General features: G+C 38.2%; 1 protein-coding gene across 1 annotated transcript; it reads left to right on the forward strand.

Annotated features, from left to right (window-relative positions):
• The first annotated feature begins 3,587 nt into the window (after positions 1-3,587).
• Positions 3,588-4,244, forward strand: LOC113312079. Its single transcript, XM_026560846.1, has one exon. The coding sequence runs from the start codon at positions 3,588-3,590 to the stop codon at positions 4,242-4,244; it is 657 nt and encodes a 218-aa protein (XP_026416631.1).
• The last annotated feature ends 18,146 nt before the right edge of the window (positions 4,245-22,390 follow it).

Raw genomic sequence — 22,390 nt, forward strand, 5'->3', positions numbered from 1 at the left:
AATGATTCTGCGATAATATCTTCTGTACGCATGAATGAATGCATCGGGGATCATTCTAAGGTATATTTTTCTAGTCTTAACTGGTTAAATTTTCTATTCTGTTTTGCTTTAAATTTACCATCCATAGTTTTTGTTGAACTACATTTTGGTTTCAGTATGAAGATTATTGCTTGGAACTGTCAAGGTTTCAAAGACATTAAGACTAGGAATCATTTAAAGAATTTGTCTAAAATGCATAATCCTGATATTATTCTTATCCAGGAAACAAAAGATAACTCAGACAAAATCCTCAGACTCTCTAGATGCCTTGACTTTCCAAATATAGCTTTTGAACCTTCTGTAGGACTTTCAGGTGGACTCCTCCTCTTATGGAAGGATGGTTTTGAATTAGAAATAGTCCACTCTTCTAAAAATATGATACATTTCCTGGTTAAGAGCGATCCCTCTAAACCAGAATGGATCCTTTCTTGTGTCTATGGATCTTGTCATCCAAATGAAAAGAAAAATCAATGGAACTTTATTAGGAAATTAGGATTAGAAGTTTCCCATCCGTGGGTGCTTTTGGGAGATCTTAATATAATTCTTGACCCCTCATATAGATGTGGTAGAAACACACCTTCGATCTCTACCTCTCCATCTATAGCAAAATGTATTCATGACGTTGGTTTGATTGATTTACATTATAATGGAAAGCCTTATACTTGGTCTAATAATAAGCATGGCACAGGTAAAATTAAATCTAGAATAGATAGGGTTTTGCATAATGATGATTGGATTATTCATTTTCCAGACTCAAAACTGTCTCATTTAACCCAGCTAGAGTCTGATCATACACCCATTCTTTTGAGTTTATATAAATCTGATGATTACTCTGGTAGAAATTGGAAGTTTTTCTCTTATTGGTTACAAGATGCTACTTGCAAAGATCAAATCGTGAAAGCTTGGGGGGAGAATATTAAGGCAGGTCAGCCTATAAAGTAAATCAGAAGTTGTATATTACTAGGAAAATGCTTAGCTTGTGGAGCAAAGAATCCTTCGGCCATATAGAAACAAATATTAAAAATCTTCATTCTAAGCTGGATTCTTTACATATGTCAGCTATTGTTCAAAATAATACTTCATCTATTCTAGAAGTTGAGCAGGAAATACAAAGGTGGGAAGAAATAAAAAGGGAATTCTGGATGCAGAAAAACAAAGACACTTTCTTTATAGATGTTGATAATAACTCAAAGTTGCATCATGCAAATGCAAATAGAAGAAGGTCGAGAAACAGAATCGATGCATTACAAGACAAGAAGGGTGAATGGGTTTCAGAAAGAGCATCACTTTCTACTATTCTTACTTCTCATTTTCAAGATATTAGTTCCACTTCCAACCCCCAACTGGATGAAGACTTCTTACAGCACATTGCTCAAGTTATCACTCCTCAAGAAAATGAAATGTTATTATCCATACCATCTGAACGTGAGATTTTCGATACTCTAAAAAGCATGGACCCATGGAAAGCTCCAGGTCCGGATGGCTTTCCACCGGTCTTTTATATCACTCAGTGGGAAGTTCTCAAAGAAGATGTTGTAGCTATGGTTCAAGACTTTTTTAAGAGTGGTTATCTTAGCAAGAAGCTAAATCAAACATGACTGATGTTGGTTCCGAAAGTTAAAACTCCAAGTTCTCCCTCTGACTACAGGCCGATTGCATTATGCAATACCATATACAAGCTCATATCTAAAATAATGGCAAGACATATGAAGTTTCTCCCTGATAAGGTGATTTCTCCCCTTCAGTCAGCTTATGTACCTTGTAGACTGATCTTGGATGACATCTCTCTTGCACATGAGACTATTCATACACTCAAAAGAAAAAAGAAAGGTGACAACTTTTTGGCATTAAAGCTAGACATGTCAAAAGCATTTGACAGGCAAGAATGGAGTTTCATTACAGAAGTTATGAAGAGAGTGGGCTTTGGTGAGAAGTGGTGTTCACTCATTTATCAGTGCATATCAACCACAGAAATCTCTGTATTACTTAATGGATCACCTTGCGCTCTATATCATCCAACCAGAGGCATACGACAAGGAAATCCAATATCTCCTTATCTCTTCATTATTGCCATGGAAGCCTTCTCTCGTGAAATGGTGGCTGCAGAATACTCAAAGAAAATATCAGGTATCAAGATTGCTAGAAGAGCTCCACCTATAAGTCATTTGATGTTTGCAGACGACTGTTTAATCTTTGTAAAAGCTAATCTTGACAACATAAGTAATCTGCAGATTATTATTAATGCCTTCATCTCTTCTTCAGGTCAGCTCTTAAACTATCAAAAGTCTATCATATCCTTCAGCAAAGGAACGGATAATCATGCGGCCCATGACATTATTAGTATTCTAAATGTCAAGAGAATGAACCCTGGGGAGAAATACCTTGGCATTCCATTGTTTCTAACTAAAAAGAAGAAAGTCTCCTTTAATTTTCTCATCAAAAACATGGATAGAAGACTATCAATCTGGTGTGATAAGTTGCAATCACAATCTGGTAGATCAGCGATGGTTAAGAATGTGTTAAATTCGGTGCCTCTTCATCAGATGACTTCCTTCAAGCTTCCAGAAGATACAATCAATAAAATTAACTCTCTTCAACTGCATTATTGGTGGAACAAACCGGCTAGGAAAGGCTTTTATCCTACTTCTTGGTCTGGGATATGCAGAACTTATGATGATGGAGGTCTCAACTTTAGAGACATGAGATTTTTTAATCAAGCTTTACTTTCTAAGTCTGCTTGGAGACTTTGTACAGTGAAGGATAGCTTTTGGGGTGGCTCTCTTAAGGCAAAATATTTCAAAAATCATGATCATCTTCATGCCCCTAAAAAGGCAGACTCTACATGGTCTTGGAAGAGTATTAGCTCAGAATTTGAGTTCATTTACAAATACAGTTTTTGGTCAGTAAGAAATGGTGAGAAAATCTTAATATGGCAGGACAAGTGGGTGCCTTCACTTAATGGTCCTCTGTCTCCAGATGTAGTTGCAGTTAATCCTCAAGACTACAAGTATGTTGCTGAACTTATTGATTCAACAAATAAATGCTGGAAGGAAGATATTGTTTATCATCTTTTCAATCAGGAAGTTGCTCAGAAAATCTTGGACATAAGAATTCCTCTACAAAGTTAAGATAAACTAGTTTGGACTAGAACTAAAAATGGTTGTTTTACTGTCAAGTCTGCATACCAGGCCCTATACAATCTCAAGTATCACAATGGAGCTGATCATCCCTTGGTTGACAATACAAATTTCTGGAAAAGAATCTGGAGCCTACCCTTGATTCCTATAATCAAGTTATTCCTGTGGAAATGTGCAAAAGATATTATATCTTCTAAAGAAAGGTTAAGCAGAAGATTTCCTCAAGAAGATGTGAAATGTAGACGGTGTGGCTGTGTGATGGAGACAACAATGCACATTCTTCTTGACTGTCCCTTTGCAAGGGATGTTTGGTTTGGATCTGGTTACATTATCTCAGATCATGAATGGGTACAACCAAAATAATGGATTTCTAGTTGTATTCTTAACTCTGACCAGAACTTGATTATAAAAATGGCAGTCATCAGCTGGAAGTTATGGAAAGACATATGTTGTGTTGTCTTTAGTAACAAAATCTCTACTCCTAATCAACTCTTACATAGAATTAATAAGTTCATTAGCGACTCTAAATCTGTCTGCATGTCTAATCCCCAGTATACTAGAAAGGCTCTTAATATTAAATGGTTACCTCCACCAGTGGATGTTGTTAAATTGAATACTGATGAATCTTTCTGTCATGTAACTAAAAAGGGTGGATATGGACTGATTTTTCAGAATTTTGCAGGTACTCACTTAGCCTCAGCCTGCAAGTACTATCAAGTAGCATCGGGACCTAAACAACTCGAATGCTTGGCGGTTCTGGAGTCATTAAAGTTTGCAATAAGGTGGAAGTTTAAAATGATTGACATTGAAGTTGATTACCAAGCTCTAGCTAGAGAAATCCAGGGGGAAGAATCTGATGTTCCTTGGGAGTCAAGAGGGATTGTTGATGACATTAAGTTTCTTTTACCTTCTTTTGATTTATGGTCATGTAAGCACACAAATAGACAGGCTAATAAGTGTGCAGATAGTCTTGCTAAACATGGTATAAAGGAAGGTATCTCTGATACTTGGTTTGGAAAACCCCCTTCATTCTTTTTAAACAATATTCAGCATGACTGTGCTTATTAATATTAATTCTGTTTTTTATATCAAAAGAAAAAAAAAGGAATACCCAAGAAAAAATGAAGCTCACCCAAATCCTTAATAACAAACTCTATGTTATAAACTAATAACCAAGTGGTCCATTTCAGAAGTAGAGCTTCCTGCGACCAAAATGTCATCCACATATATTAGAATATAAAGAGAAGCTGTACTGTTTACCCTGTAAAATAGAGATGTGTCAGCTTTTGAAGAAACAAAACCATTCTTAATGAGAAACTGACTCAATCTCTCAAACCAACTCCTTGGTGCTTGTTTTAAGCCATAGACAGATCTCTAAAGTTTACACACGTGATTAGGAAATAGTTTATCAAAATATCTTGGTGGTTGAATCATCATAAAAACATCTTCAGGAAAATGACTATGCAAGAAAGCATCCTTTACATCCAGTTCTCTTATCTGCCAGTTCTTGTAGATAAAGATTGAAAGAATGATGTGTGAAGTTGTTGGCTTGACCACATGATTGAATGTATCTTGATAATCAATTCCCTTTACTTGCCTTTGGCAACCAATCTTGCCTTATACCTTTCTATAGATCCATCTGCTCTTTTCTTGATTTTGATAGTCCACTTGCAACTAATTACACTTTGTCCTGAAATAAGAAGTATTTCATTCTGCAATAAAGCAATGATCTCTTTATCTATAGAAACTCTCCAATTCGGATCTTTACAAGCTTCAGTGTAGCAGGTTGGCACTGTAATGTCTTCACAGACAGATTAAACTTTTGAAGTAAAAAATTCTTGGATTAGGTTTAGAAATTCCCATTTTACCTCTTGTAGCCATTGAGTGTACATTTATAACAGTTGGAGAAGGAGCTGCAATAGCATCGATCAGAAGTAGCTTGTGTTGAAGTAGATACACTTGTACTAGATGAATGCACATCTCACTTAATTAGGAATAGAAGTTATATTAGAAGCAGCCGGAAAAGTACTTGTAGGTATAACTGAAGGTGTAAAAGACATATATAGTTGACAAAGTAGCCCTACTGGATAAGTCAGAATTGAACAATGTGGTATAAGGAAATTTACAGTCAACCTTTGTGCATATGACTGTAACCAAGAAAGATACATTAAACAGATCTTGGTTCTAGCAGTTTGTGGTGGTTGAAACTTATGATATATGGATAAGATGCACAACCAAATGTGTGCAGGTTTGAACTGAAATAAGGATTCCAGAGGTGACAATTTATGTAGAGTTGGTGTTGGTAGGCTATTTATTAAGAAATTTGCAGTTTAAAAGGCATAAGACCAGAAGGATAAATGTAATGAAACGTGATGAAGCAGTGCAAAACAGTTTATATAATATGTCTATGTTTTTTTTCAACTATGTCATTCTGAGCATGAGCATGAGGGGAAGAAACTTTATGTCCTAAACCACGGGAATCCAGATAAGTTAAGACATTTATGTATTTACCTCCCCAATCAGATTGAATAAATTTGATTTTTTTTTTGTTAAGCTGATTCTTTGCAAGAGTTTTGAATTTAATAAATATTTTCAAATACTTCAGATTTATAAGCTAAAGGGTACAACCAAGTGAATTTATTAAAGGAATTAATAAAACACACATAATACTTGTAACTATTAATAGAACACAAAGGTGATACCTACACATCTGAATGTATTAAGTCTAAAGGACCATACACATCATTTCTTGAACCACTAGGATAAGGGAGAGAATGGATTTTGGATGACTGACAAGAAGAGCAAATAGTAGCTGATAAATGAGAATCAATAACCTCATCTACAGAATCCATAACATGCTTGAGAGTCTGATATGCTGGATTACCAAGTTTGTTGTGCCAACTTATTGATGAGGAAACTCCAGAATTTAATGCTTGCTTGAGTTGAGAAGATGCGAACTCCATATGATACAAACCATCTTTAACAAGGCCATGTAGCAGGATCTTGTGGGTAACCATATCCTTAATAATAAATTTATCAGAATAGAATTCAAAGAAACATATCTCCTTGGTAAATTGAAGTACATAAATCAAATTCTTGGTAATAGATGGCACATGAAAAACATTAGAAATATTCAACTTAACAAAATCATTGAGTAAAATAGAGGAGCCAACATGAGTAACGTACAAACCTGATCCATTGCCAATACGCACTTGATCAGTGCCTTGGTATTCAGAATGCAAATTCAAATTTGATAAATCTGAAGTAACATGTTGTCTAACTCATGAGAAGATAAATCCTCGTTGTAAATAGCAAATGCTTCAGGTTTACGGCATCAGAAATCATCAAATTCTTCATCATATGAATGATAAGATGTATGATAAGCTTGCACCATTGAGTTATCATTAGTTGTGAACATGTATCTGCATTCAGTAGCTGAGTGACCTGGTTTCTTATAGATATGACACTCAATATAGTAGTTGTACTTATAAGGAGTATGAAAATTGGGGTGGTCCACCAGATCGACTAAATCTTTCACCTGAAAAGTTTCTACCACCTCTAAATCCACTTCTAAATCTACCAACATTTTTATTTCCTCTAAAACCAAAATTGCCAGATCTTCCAAAATTACCAAGATTAGGAGAGTTATACCAATTTTAAGGATCAAAATTATAATGATATGGATTACCTGAGTAGTGATGGTAATCATTGTGTGGATAAATTGGAGCACCTGAATATTGTTGGTCAAACAGATTTGCAGAAGGAGAAGAATTATGTTTCTGAGTAACACTCACAGAAGCAGTAGTGAGATCAACCATGTTCTCAGAATTAACTCTAGATTCTTCAGAAAGTAACAATCCCAAAATCTCCGAAGATGTGATGAGATTTGCATTCTTAAGCTGTTGAGTTCATATCGAGGTCTTGAAAGCATTACATTAAGAAGGAAAAACAGATCCTCATATGAAGTTGCTCTGTCAATCTGAAAACGTGGGGGTACAAAAATACACCACCAACTTTTTCTTAGGCAACCTGTATGGACAAAAGTTAAATACAATTCCGAGAGTTCAACTTAATGAATCTCAATCAAGGAATAATATTTAGAGTTATATCTCTTTCTCACACAATCATAAAGTTCACAGAGACAAGTCTGTGAACCTGATTTATGTGAAAGAGTGCTTGAACGATTCTAAATATTAATATCCAAGAATTAATCAAGTAGTATCCAACAAACAAAGACAGATGTATCTACTTTGATTAATTTACGTACAACCTTTGATATTTCAATTATAAAGATAAACAATATAATGCGGAAAAAAAATAACATAGGCACCAGAAATTTTGTTAACGAGGAAACCGCAAATGCAGAAAAACCACAGGACCTAGTCCAGATTGAACACCAAATTCTGTTAAACTGCTACATACACTAGCCTACTATCAATTAACTTCGGACTGGAATGTAGTTGAGACCGAATTAAAACCTCACAGTAATTCAGTTATAGTCACGCTCCTTACGCCTGTTGAATCCCAGCAGGACTCGGCGCAATTGATTCCCTTATTTGGCATCCTTTACAGCCTCTGAGTTGCTTCAACTCAATTACATACTTTAAACCAATTTGCCTCCCGCAGATAAGCCTATGTGTCATTTCCTTTCTGATTTTAGATCAAGGTGAGACTGGAAATCGATATCAATAGACAAAGTTTAGCTAACCTCAAAATCCGAACTTATGCTTCCCGAAGATCAACCCAGATTATTATTTACCTCACAAGTATTAAACTTGTGGAATCACAAAGTCTGAGACGAATATAACTTCGCAATTTCTATTTATCTTGTTTGAGTGAGCATCTCAACAATCAAAACAAGATCAGGATACTCGAACTATCAAGGTAAAAGATAGTTGAACCTGGCTTCACGAACCCCTAGGTGAAATCTTTTTAGTCGTTAAACCCTAGAAGGGTTTTAGGTAGAGGACGACTCCAATTTATAACTAGGACACACAAAGAATAGTGTCAGGGATTCAAAGATCCCAGTTGCTTGAGGTTTTCCCTTATATAAACTTTCAGAGTGTAGGTTGCTTTAGGTTTAAGCTAACATAGCTTTGGAACCAAACAAATAATATCCAATGTTAAATGAATATTTGAAATGAGATTAACATACCAAGATATACAATCTGGTAAGGATAAACCGTAAACGAACCGTTTACAAAGACATTGTTCATGGACAGCTAGTCGAAACTTGTCGATTGAACCATAAACTTAATCATTTTCATGTAACACTTAAGACTTTAAGTTTGAGTCACAAGCATAGGTTATAATGTGATCAATCATATCTATATAGTGTTTTTATAGATTTATTCAAATGCCAATTATCTCACGAAAATAATTTTTGTGCATCTGAAAATATTCGAGATGGCAAGTACTGCTAGGTACGTGTACTCTAACTTGTTCGTGACTGCTTTTGTCATGGTACATATACCGGGTATGTGTACCTTTAAAATAAAAACGAGTTCAGTGACTCACATAATTTTTCCGGTTTGCGCACCGGGTATGGATACCACACCGGTTTCAAAACCAACAATTTCTTTACGGTATGCGTACTATTTCTGGTTCATGAGCAACGGACTTTTTATGGTATGGATACCGGGTATGTGTACCAAAATTTGTTGTCGACATATAGATACTCCAGTACGTGTATTGGGTACATGTATTGCGTCTCCAGACCTATAACAATTTTCCTGGTATATGAACTAGTATGCATACTGTCCTATATCCAGATGTTTATGGGTGAAAACTATTCCTGCCGAATTTGGTAATTTGGGGTGTATGGATGAGGAATTAATCTAAACCCTAAACAAATGCACTGCGCGGGAGTGCTTGTGATTCGAGAAATCAATCTGTACAATTCTGGGCAAAACCAAGAAATGACCGTTCCAGACTTGCTTCGGTCACAAAGTGAAGGAGATGGGGTTGATCTTAGGGAGGGAAGCGAAGAATGTGTTGATATTTTGAAGGTGTTGTCTATGTATGACTTGTATCAGAAAGCTGAACTGGCTTGCAGAATGTAAGCTATCAGTTCCGGTGTTTGAATACGGTTGTATCAACACTTGCTTCTATTGTCTTGTCTTGTCGAAATAGGGAGGAGAACCTATTTATACAAGTCATTGAGCCTTACTCACGTATCTCGTGGGAAGTGGAGAAAGTGAAGTGATGGAGTAGTGGAGTTGCGGGTGTTAGTGTTACACGATCAGTCTTGCCCACTTCTCCCATCATCACTAACCGTCCATGACTTCCTGACACGTTCTTGTGATGGCGCGTTGTGCGCTGCATGCTGTAAACCGCCAGACCAATACCCCAATATGTATCCCCCAGTTTGTGACATGATGGATGTCTCGAGTGTGTGGATCGTGGGACCCACAGAAGGTAGCATGTAATGCTAGGTTAAATAACTAAGTTATTTGGAATTTGATACTTGTAAAATATCACGTGAATTCTACGCATGTAATGCATCGAATATGTTCAGCATGTATGAAGCATCGCTGTTCTAAGGATTAATGGAGTAAGTCACGATTAAGCGTCTTAAAATAGATGTGTGTCTATCCATCTTCAAGTGATCGTTTGGGGTTGTACAAGTAAGTCCTAAATTGACCGATCACTTGGTGTGGTAGAGTGGCGGATGGTAATCACCACAACACCTCATTGACCAGTTAACTCCGGACCAGGATTGTATAACCAAGCAGGTGAAGTTGAACAGAAGAGATGATCTTTGAGACACTCATCTGTGACCGTTAGTGGAATTAGGGTTTATGAAGAGGTGCGCAAGCATCACTCTTCATCTTGGTCGAAACCAAGCTTGGGACGCAATTTTGGTCAGGCCGATCGTGCATGCGTGTAGACGGCATGCAGGTGTAGGCGCCCGTACCTCATTGTCTCGTGAAAGTGTGATCTAAGACACTCAATTTGTCCGACGAAGTTGAGTGGTTGAGATCGATTTGCGACAGAAATCCGGTGCCGCAAAAGTCGCGCGTCATGCCAACTTCTGGCGCGCGTTTCGCGACGAACATGCTTGGTCGGTCTTGGCCGATTAGTCTGGTATACAGACGACGGGCTGGTGTACACGTCCATACCTTAATACCCCATAGAAACGTGATCTGAGCCACTCAATTTGTCCGGCAAAGTTGAGTGGTCGAGATTAGTTTGCAATTGGGAGGTGTGACCATGCCTAGTTTGGGTGCGCGAATCGAGACGACCAGGCATGATATGCCTTGGCCGATCGGGTGTGGAAATATATGGGCCCACAGTGATCGTTTTGATACTCACTGGACCTGCTTAATCGACTCCTAGACACTTTGTTCGATCATGTGAAAATGGACGCTCGTGATCGAAAACCCTAATTAGGGTTTTGCCAGTCGTGCGTCATGCCTTGTTTGGGCGCACGAATTGGGACGACCATCCATGTTTGATCCTGATCGATCGGTCATGTATGTAGGCGGGCCCACGGTGTTTATGTTGACATGCTCTGGGTCCTTGGAATCTACATCTACACCCTCCATCTATGCCTGCGAAGATGGATGGTTGAGACTGATTTGCGACATATGTAATGTGCTGCAAACCCTAATTTAGGATTTCTCGCCCACGCTGCTTTGGCTGGACGAATTGGCAAGCCATGCTACCCTTTTGGGGAGGCCGACCATGCGGGGCCCGCATTGGGTCGGTGGTGAATACTCCAATACCTGCCTGGGGGTTATGGATCTGATCTAAGCCATCCAATCATGCTGGTGAAGTTGGATGGTCGTGATCGTTTCTGAGACTGATACAGACAGTCCAGATGCTCGATCGGGCTAGTATAACACTCCGAGATTTGTAGCATGTACGGGTATTTCGTACATGCCTCTTTCTTTAATGCTTGGAGATTCGTGTTGCTCTGCTGAGAGCGATCACTCAGTCGTCATCCCGCACTAATAATGAGAATGGAGTAGTACAGGAAATACAAGGCTGGTCATGCATTAACTGGTAATGCTATAAGTTTTATAGTGAAGAAGTATTCTCCACTTTATCAGTGGCTTTATGCTTTGCAGGATGTTAGCGCATAGTTTTGGCTTTTACAATTTTAGCCTTAAACTAAAATCCACCATCAACACCAGAGTTATAATAGTTCTATATTTCTCTCTAAATCAATTATAAACATTCCCAAATAACATCAATGACACATACCACTATTCCAGGCTATTTTCGAATGATAATCTTGAATCACGATTTATATTATGAACAATAAATTGTTCTTAACAAAAATTCATCAAGTATGAACAAATGTTCATTAAGCTTAGTCATATTTATTTCGAGAACTAATTACCAAGATAAACTTGACTCGAAATTCTTGATATGCTTGCAATAGTCTAATTAGTCATGCAACATCGTCTCATAGATAGAAGGATGAATATAACTTGAAAAATAGGTGGTTCAATCTTCACTTACCTTTTGTTGAAGAAGTTCTCCAAAAGATTCGGTTGATCTTCACCATCAAACGGTAGAACGCAGTGATGTCCGATTCTCAACTACATACTTTTATCCTAATGTGAGACTTAACTAATTGTAAACTAGAAATCAAGACATAGTTTTGATCAACTAAATTTGATAACAAGCTTGATATAACAACAGTTGTGAGTTCGACCGAGCAATGCTCTAACAATCTCCCCATTTATCAATTTTAGTGACAAAACTATCAATACATATGGATTAAAAATAAATCTTCAAAAACTCCTTGAATCTATCATGCTTGATTTCCTTGGTTTCTTCAACTCCTTGAATTCTTCGTTACTTCAAGTTGCAATGATTCTAAACGTGTTCAACTCAGCATCATTGTTGTTGAATATCTGTAGTATAACAACTTTGAAAACAAATATTCCCAATCGTATTTATACATAAACATAGTATTATTATCTTCTCCAAAGTTCAATTGTATCACAACTTCGAAGTAATACTACAGTGATATGTTTCTCCCCCATAATCAATACTTAAATCTTTTGCATAGTATGTGAAACCTATAGATATTGATTCACTCCCCTTTACATAATGATACGTCAACGATATGTATATAGTGTGAAACGTCTAATTAATTCTCCCCCTTTTTGTCAACAAAAATTGGCAAAGAACGAAAATCATGGGATCGTAACGAGTACAACCAAAAGATAGTTCAAGACTTAAAGGAATTACATATCAATTTTTATTTAGATGATATCACATAATACGAAATATTTAGCGCTCATCTAGGAGATTTAAGATACAAGTATCCCCTTTAAATTCCATAGCCACATACCCCACAAAGATATAGCAATTAAGCACAATTTCATTTAAGAACTCTCCCCCATCTGATGTCATTCCCAAGAGAACAACATGAGTGACCTTTCTTTAATGAAAAAGATGGATTTTTTCAGACATTAACATATCACATGGATTTGTATTTTGAACATCGACTTAAATTAATCTCAACGTCAGTTACGAACAAAGAGATTATTTTAATCGGTATGGCTCAACACAAGAAAATCTTACAAAGTGTACAATGCAGTAATATTTCAAAAGTGTAATTACAAGTAGATCGATACTGCGAAAAATTCTGACAAAATTTGTTTTGTTTTTAGTTTATAAAACATAATAGATTTAACTTCTGATCATATATGAGATATCAGTTCAATTTACAAAGAGTAAAGGACACATATATCTCATAAGACTTTGCAATATGTTAAACCAATAATGATTACGTACTGCAAGTTCATCTTCCCAAAACTCTTGAATTTAAATAAATCAATCTAAAAACATGCAAGATGAAAATCTTTGGAATAGCTTGTGTAATCACAATTTATGCTATACCAAACCCTAGTTATCCTTCTCGAAAGCAAGAATAAATTCTCACAAGAAGTTTCCTAGTACTTAAAATCTTTGAAAAATTCTTTATCATCTCCAAACTCCTTATCAATGACAGGAATATGAACATACGATTCATGAATGAAAGAGTTAGTTCATTCAAACCTTTTAGGTTGTTGTTTGACAAGTGCTTCTTGTAGTTTAAGAGATTTTGTAGAATCATCTTCAGTCCCTGCACCCCCTTCTTGGTTTTCTTAAGTTCTTCAAGAAGAGTTTCAAACCTTTTATGATTGGAGCGATCCGCTCTACGTTTCTTCATATTCTTATTTTTCCTCTTAAGAGATGAGTCAAAAGGATATGATATCTCTTGTTCCTTTCTAGTTTTACGAGTATCAACAACCATTGGAGCATAGATTTCATGAGAATTTGTCTTGCTTGGAGTCTCCATAATTCGTAGTAATAAAATGGATTTGTGAAAACAAAAATATATTGCTCAACAAGCAAGACTTCTTGTGAAAGAGATATGAGTCTTAAAGTAGAAAATATTTACTATGCAGGGTTTCGGAATATTAAAAGTTCACGTACTAGATAAGATACATAAAACCTACGAATAATGAAATGTCACTTTTATCCTTCCTTAAATTTCCATACAGATCAAAATTTTCAATACTTTTACTTGAGATATAGAATAAGATGAACAAATAAGAGATGGACATCCAACTAATAATGTTCAAATTTGATCCAAAGCCCTGATGTGCACAGTTCTTGTCTCTTTTAAGGGAGATCATACAAGATGCACATTTCAACACAATTCAATTGTGCTGAGGTGAGCATTAGAGCGCTCATCACTAGGTTCCTGCACGAAATTTGTAATATCCTTCTTTACGGGACGTTTAGCCCAGACTCTTTTCTTCGTTTGAGATTTTACCTTAACCTTTGAATCAATCAATCTTTTAGAAGAAGAATAGTTAACTTTGTGTACCTCAGGATTGGACTTTTGAACAAGTTTAAGCACATTTTCCAAACGACTAGCCCTCTGTTGCAGCTTATTGACATACCTTAGTTTGTATTTGTACTTGAAACATTGTGTGAGTCTGTGACCCTCAATGGTACAATAAGGACATGTTAGTTTGGAGAATGATTTAGGAACAACATTAGCATCTAAACAAAGAGTACCTGAAACATTAACACAGATTTCATTAGTATATGAAAAATCCATTACATCCTCCAATGATTTTGATGAAGAATCATCAACCAAATTATTAAGATTGATATGAGTATTGCTACAATCCTCAACATTGATAATTCACCCAAGAGTGCTACACTTGACCCTTCATCCTCTTCGGAATCATAATGATCATATGTTTCATCAAGTGTTGCAGCCAAACTCTTGTTTCCAGTGTATTTCCTATTATTTGGGCACTCATTGGAAAAGTGATTGAACCCTTTACACTTAAAGCATTATGCCATATCCCCATCGTCGGTACGTTAAAGTCTCTGTTTTTGACAGAAATATGATTATGTGGCTTAGCTGACGTGGAAGGTTTTTCTCTGGTGAACCGTTTATTTCTCTTCTTAAAAAGTTATCTAAACTGTCTTGTGATCGATGAAACTGAATTATCAAGATCTTCATCTGAAAAATCAAGATCAACAAGGTTTTTCACCGAGTTGTCAACACTTTCATTTTTTAAGAGTTTTAGTGTTTTTCAGTACCTTGAAAGCAATATCCGTTCCAGCTTTGGATTGAATTTCATGATCAAAGATCTTTAACTTTCCAACTAATGTATTTATGGAAAGTGTGGCAAGGTTATTTCCTTCCATGATTGCATGTTTCTTAAACTCGTATCTTGCTGGTGAAGATCGGAGAATTTTCCTCACAATGTCCTTTTGGGGAATAGTCTTCCCTAATGCATAAGATGCATTAACAATTCCATAAACTTTTTGATTAAACTCATCAGACGAATCTTCATCAGTCATACGAAGATTTTCCCAGTCAGAATTTAGGTTTTGAAGCCTAGCTTCTTTCTCTGAGGTATCTCCTTCGAATACGGTTTCTAAGATATCCCAAGCATCTTTAGATGTACTGCATGAAGTAAGATGGTGATGAAGATCTTGGCTTATGGCGTGGATAATAACATTTAATTCCGTGAGAATTATGCTTTGCAGAACTTTTCTCGGTTTCGCTACATTCTCCTAATGGCTTTGCAATAGTGGTTTCGTCTCTAACAACTGTTGGAGGAACGTATCCTGTAACCACAAGTTTCCATGTCTGAAAACCACATGCTTGTAGAAAGTAACTTATATAAATTTTCCACCATAAGTAATTTGTTCCATCAAAAGCTGGCGGTACGTTTATCAAGATTATACTCCTATCCATATAGTCAAATATTCAAACACGGACTTATTAGATCTTTAACGTGTTTTCCTGCTCTGATACCGATTGAAAACACGGGGGTACCAAAATAGACCACAAACTTTTTTCTTAGGAAACCTGTATGGACAAACTTAAATACAATTCTGAGAGTTCAACTTAATAAATTGTAATCAAGGAATAATTTTAGATTTATATCTCTTTCTCTCACAATCAGAATGTTTACAGAGACAAGTCCGTGAACCTGATTTATGTGTGAGAGTACTTGGAAGATTCCAAAGATCAATATCCAAGAATCAATCAAGTTGTATCCATCAAACAAGGATGGATGTATCCACTTTGATTGATTTACGTACAACCTGTGATATTTCAATTATAAAGATAAACAATATAATGCGGATAAAGAAATAACACAGACACCAGAAATTTTGTTAACGAGGAAACCGCAAATGCAGAAAAACCCCTGTGTAGATGGTGGATTTTCAACAAAGGGAAAAAACGTAAAATCATGAGGCATGTTTTTGACGCGGCTTTCAGGCATGCAACGATTCATATTTTACGAAGCCATGATGAATATGTTTTCGAAAAGCCTCCACTAGCTGAGCGTTCGATCCCTGACATTTCATCGTGCCCTCTATGCAGAATAACATATTTGGGCGGTTCTCCGTAGATTGAGGACTTAACGCCTTCAGGACGTCGGTGATACTCACTGTTCCCTAACTGTAGGATAATGATCCACCTCCACATAGAAGAATAGTTGGGCGGCGGACGCCTTCAGGACGTCGGTGACACTTCACCGTTCCCTGATTATGTGGAGAGAGTGCATAGATTCAGGCGGTTCTTCGTAGATTGAGAACACTAACGTCTTCAGGATGTAAACAACATCGTGACTCCCTCACTGTGCACCACTCAGAATAGATGTGACGCTTTAACTGGCTAATATCTTTTCTGAAGTAGATTACCTCTGTCGTGACATTCACTATTGAATTCCCAGAATAATCTATCATTGCTCCTATTCCATGGTCGAATCCACGGCCTGATCGCATGGAATGGCAATAAACAATTGTTCTGATTCTATGATCGAATCCACGACTTGATCTCATAGAATAGAAATGAAACAACTGTATTATCTCATTACTCCAATTTCATGATCGAATCCACTGGTCTCATGAAATGGTGATAAATAAATCTTAATTTCTCTGATTCTATGGTCGAATCCACGATCCCATAGGATGGTAATGCTCGTTTTATTATTCTGAATTCATAGTCGAATCCACATATGATCCTATGAATTAATAATGAACAACTATTCATTTTTATTACTCAGTTTCATGAATTATTCTCCACTGAATCTCATAAATTAATAATAAATACTCAACAACTGGGCATCTAGACCATCACTGAGTAAGCCCCACAAAAATGGTGCAAGTGTACTCGACAATGATGCACGACTAAGGACCCAGATGCACGAACGGGAATCCAAAAATATGAAACAATGAGGAATCCTTATTTTATTTTCATTAAAATAATCATAAAATAATGGAGGCGCTCACGGTGAGCCCACCGGCCCGTGCCCTAGCCACGGTCGGTCCGCGCCCCTCCCATTATTTTTCCTTATTTTATTTTCATAAACTCATGAGGGTTCTCCATCTTAGCAAAATTCCTAATTTGTGCAAAACTCGTGAGTTCTCCATAACTTGGTGGATTCACCAAATAAATCATAAAATAAGGAGAGGCGTGCGGGACCGGGCAACCTAGTCCGCCGGCCATGCCCAAGCCGTGGGCGGTCCCACACCTCACAATCCTTAGCTTTTTATAAATATTATGTCAAAACTTCATGGATTCTCCATATCTTCAAGGACTCTCCATAACTTCAAGAAAGGTGTGCGGGACCGGGCAACTTGACCGGTCGGCATGCCATAGCCGTGGCCGGTCCCATACCTTTCAATTCCTAATTTCTCATAATTATTATTTTCCCAATTCATGAAACTCCTGGGTTTGAGTAAAATTCGTGAGTTCTCCATATTTTCTCAAATATTGCTCGAATCACGAAAAAACCAAAAGCCAACATGGTCACACGTCCGGCTAGCCTCTCACGTCAATTTTAAATATTAAAATATTTTTATATTTTTAAAACATTGATGAATTGAGCATACATGCCCATTCCACCAAAAAATCGAGAATTCTCAGCCAAGATGAAACTCTTCTGAAAATTCACGATATTGCTCAAATGCGCATAAGAAAATACTGAAACTCTCAGTATGGAGACACGGACATCATGGTAACATTTGCATGCCTCTATGACCGACGAGGTAGTTCCTAGGGCTTGCACGAAGCTGGTCCTACACGTTTTCGCAATTATGACCTAATTTGCTCAATTGCTCATACTGGGACCCAACTCTCTCCAACCAACTGGAGAATCCTCCAAACGACCAACAACTGGTCACGTGACCACCTAGAGTCGGTCCCATACCCTCTTGGTTGGTACTCACCTATCATACCTAGGTTTTACACCTTATGTTGAACCCAGCAATATTTTCAGTAAATGGTGAATCCACCATTTATTCATGATTTCTCACCAACTCTCAAACTGAGAATCCTGGTGCGTGGCACCACATGGACGTTCCTCATCCCATGTGGTCAGTCCCTATCATTCTTGATCAATTTTCAGCAATTCCCCAATTGATGGAGGATTGACCAAAAATTAGGGTTTTCGAATGAACGCTCTGTGAAACCATCATTCTGAGCACTCTTCGAACACTAATAAAATTTACGTTGATTCACTAATCAACATCAATATTTTAATTTATATTTTACTGGGTCACATCACCAGTAAATAATTGGCTGAATAGAGCAACACTTGCTCGATTACCCGAATATAATCAATATTCGGCAATTCATCGATAATTCGTCGAATTGAGCAATACTTGCTCAGTTGCACGTCAGATTATCAAAATATTTAATTTGGTGGATTGAGCAATACTTCTCCGTTTCCCATCAAATTCTTAATATTCAGTAATTTGCAGAGTTGAGCAATACTTGCTCAGTTGTCCATCAAATTCTCAATATTTGCAGAATTGAGCAATACTTGCTCAGTTGCTCATTAAATTCTCGTAGTCCGCAGAATTGAGCAATACTTGCTCAATCGTTCAACTAGTCAGTAATTCATCAACGAATCAACAATACTGACGTCCCTTCAAAGAACTACATGTTCGATCCATGAATCGCTGAGCATTCACCATTCATGCTCGATTCACCAAAACTTAGACTCATTGTCTAATCAGTCAACAATTGACTAATCAAAACACGTCTACCCTGTAGACTCCACGACTTGTGAGACATCAATCACGTCACAAATGGGGGGATATCACTTAGGGTTTTGGTCTGGCGGTCTACGGCACGTGGATTCATCCACAATGAGAAATGTGTATAAGTCATGTAAACGGTTAAAGGAGTTAGCAAAGTCGTGGGTGCACGATCAGTCAAGTCTCCACCCGACATGGAACTGACTTTACCACGATCTCCCACTTTCCCACTCGTTCACTCAATAAACCGTCACGCTTACAGGGATTAGTGGTTCATCATTCTTGCAGTATAAATAAGTCAAAATCGAGGACAACAGATATCATCAGTATCAACGTTTTCCGTCAACAACTCGATGCAAACTTAGTCACAGAACTCAACTTCAGCAGTTCACCATTATTGAAGAAACCTTCAACACACCCACAATCCTCGATCATCACTGATCCGACACAATTCTCAGCTTCCCTTTTACAGATCAACCCATCTCCCTTTTTGCGACCGAATTGACTCTGGAACGGCCATTGTCTTGGTTTAGGCCGGAGTCATACAAATTGATTTCCCGAATCTAAGCACCCCTTTTGCAGCGGTGCATCTGTGTGAGGATTAACATTTTTCCCGGTCGAGGAGTCTCGACACAACGCTCGTCTCTCCACTTCCCGAAAAACTGGCAACCCGTTTTTCCACATCCACATATTGGCGACCACAGTGGGATATTAATCTCTCGGTTGCAATCTCTCATTTTCGCAAAGATGATCGATCTTAGGTCAGGTTTAGTTACAAATCCCAACACCAACAACGCTAGTACCAGCAACAACAGTGGTGGTACTCCGGAAACCGTTCCTGCTTCTAATAATGGTGGTGACATTACTCCTCCTCACACCAATGTCTAAAATCATCCTCTTTTCGGGCGACATCCAGAAGAAATCAGAGAAAATCCGCCTACCATAGGCGATCTCATGAAGGTCCAAGAAGTTCCCGCCAAGAATCAAACTGACATGGCTGCTACTCAGAAGGAACTGTTCAACTATCTCAAAATTCTCACTGACAAAATGTCAGACAAAACTCAAGAGAATGGAAAAGACAAGTAAACTTCTCCAAATACCGATCCTGAGGTTATTCCAGTCCCTGATGACGATAAAACCTGCAAAGTTGCAGAACCTCAACCTGCTGGTTTCATCACCCGTGAAGAATTGGAGCGTTTTATGGAGAATCGAGGAAGGGGTCATACAACGACCGTGCACCATCATCAGCCTCCATACCCTGCATCCACACAAAGGATCCCTCTCTCAAAGGGATACACTTATCCAACGTTCACACTCTACAACGGAACGGGGAATGCCCGAGAACACGTTTCTCGATTCTTGGAAGCATTAGGAGAGCATGAACACAACCATGTTGTCCGCTTGAAGGAGTTTTAAAAATCCCTGATGGGTCGAGCATATACCTGGTACAACAACATCGCACCAGGGAGCATAGCTAATTGGGGAGAAATGATCAACGCTTTCTACAGGAAATACTTTTTTGTCTCTGAGCAAATTACTCTTTCTGACTTGTGAAGGATGGCTCAGAAGACTGCCGAAAATCCAAATGATTATGTGAAGAGGTTCCGAGTTCAAGCTTTGGATTGTCATGATCCCAACGTTATTGAACAACAACTGGTGGACTTGTGCATCAATGTCATGATCCCGGTCTACAGGGCTTTGCTGGAGAATCTTCTTTTTCAAACCTTTTCAGACCTTCATGAAGCGGCCAAGCGATCAACGACTACCGCTCCTGCTGGTGGGTTTTGAAAACAACCTACAAACTGACCTGCAAGTGCACAGGGTCAGTTGTAGCTAGTGATGGGAAGAAAGGGTTTGTCCACAGGGACTTGGAGGGGGCTATTGAAGTTTCCTAGATAGTCTGAGCTAGTGACAGGCAGTGAACTAAAGAATGAAGGTACTAGGGTCTTTGAATCTACTTCTTGATCCTAAACTAAGGCAGATACTAATCAACCATGTTCTTGTTTCATCTCAGGGCAGATTGTAATGGATGATTTATCAACTAATTTTACTAGCATACCCCTAGCATCAGCTGTCTTTCTACAGCACAGCTGATCACAGGTTTGCTTGCACAACCACTTAATCTATCAACTCTAAGGCATTTGGGCTCAATCCTTCTAATGTACTGAATTTTTAACCATTATCACTTACTTACCCCTAGCATCAGCTTTCTTTCTACAGCACAGCTGATCACAGGTTTGCTTGTTCAAATGGATACTAGCAGTCCTAACTCATTTGTAGCACTACAAGAACAATGACAAATTACTAACTATCTTAACATAAAATCAAGAGTTTCATCTAAACCCTAGCACATGAAATTAAAACATGATAAACATAATTAACATTTGAAATTAACTGACTTCAAAACATGAACTGAAAAGAACTTGGAGGCACTGGCTATTCCAGGCCCCTTGGGTGAAGCTCTGGCTAGCCCAGGCATGTCTTTAACACAACCCAACAATACATATTTATACCCACAGACCCAATTTCCCAAAACTACAAAATTAGGGTTCTTCCCCAAAAATCAGTTGAATTAGGGTTACCTAATTTTTTGAAATTGATCCTTGAAATCGTCGACCCATGCTTTGTAATTGCTCCCTGACCTCTTCTCATGCGCCAATTGCAACTCTAGGTTACCTAATTCATCAGTTTTTCACGCCTAGGGATTCAGGCAGAGAAGCGTGAAAAAGTGAGAAAATAGGGAACTAGAGGGCTAGGGGGGAGATGGGTTTTGGTTGTTGGTCGATAGGGTGATGATGGTGGCGGAACTAGGGTGGCTGTGGCAGGGAGAAGGTGGTGGCGACAGTTGCAGGGAGAGGTGGTTTTGCAGCAGGGTAAGGTGGAGAAGAAAGAGGTCGACTGAGTTTGGGGGAGGGGGCGTTTGGTAGAGGTGTAGGGTGTTTGGTACTGTAGTGTTGAGCGGTTTCAGCGAGGGATGACGTTTCGCGATCTGGTCTGTGGGATGTGACGATGGTAGGTGGATCCAACGGTGAGATGGGAGGCTGTGGGTAGCGACCGTCGGATGGAGGAATGCAACGAAAAGGACGGCCCAAGATGGAGATGGGCGTTGCGATGTAAAGCGGGAGCTTCGGAGTTTGATGTGCGATGATGGAGCGACCGTAGGATGCTGAAATGCTTCGATCTGACGGCTGAAATCCGAGACGGGCTTGGATAGTGGAAATGGGTTTGAGAAAGGGCTTTGGGCCTTGGGTATGCCAATCCCATATCTTCTTTAAGGACAATTCTTCTTCTTCAAGCCCATTCCTAGCCTCTTGGTCTTATGCACAACGTTCTTCGCGGCTTCCTTGCGTAACTCCTCCCGGATTTTCACTACTTTTCTGCTCTATTCCGCTCCGCAATTCATCCATACTTTATTTATTACCTAAAAATGCAAAATTAAGTAAGAAAAATATTTATTCTTGAAAACAATGAAAATACAGAATATGGGATAAAATGTAGAATTAATGCACAAAAGATGAGTTAAATGCCAAGAAAAATATATAGAAATATGCACTTTTTAGCACTCATCACCTGCCTTGCTCGAAAGAACTAAAACTGTCAAGGAGGAATCGAAAGACAATCGAAGCAGCACCTCTCGGCGTCTGATCAAAAAGCAGTACAACGTTGAAGCTTCCATGAATGTT

The sequence above is a fragment of the Papaver somniferum genome, chromosome 9, assembly GCF_003573695.1.
Source record: "Papaver somniferum cultivar HN1 chromosome 9, ASM357369v1, whole genome shotgun sequence".
NCBI lineage: Eukaryota > Viridiplantae > Streptophyta > Magnoliopsida > Ranunculales > Papaveraceae > Papaver > Papaver somniferum.

Bases quoted from the DNA above. Each gene is read 5' to 3' on its own strand.
- LOC113312079 (XM_026560846.1), top strand. From the start codon at position 3,588: ATGGCAGTCATCAGCTGGAAGTTATGGAAAGACATATGTTGTGTTGTC.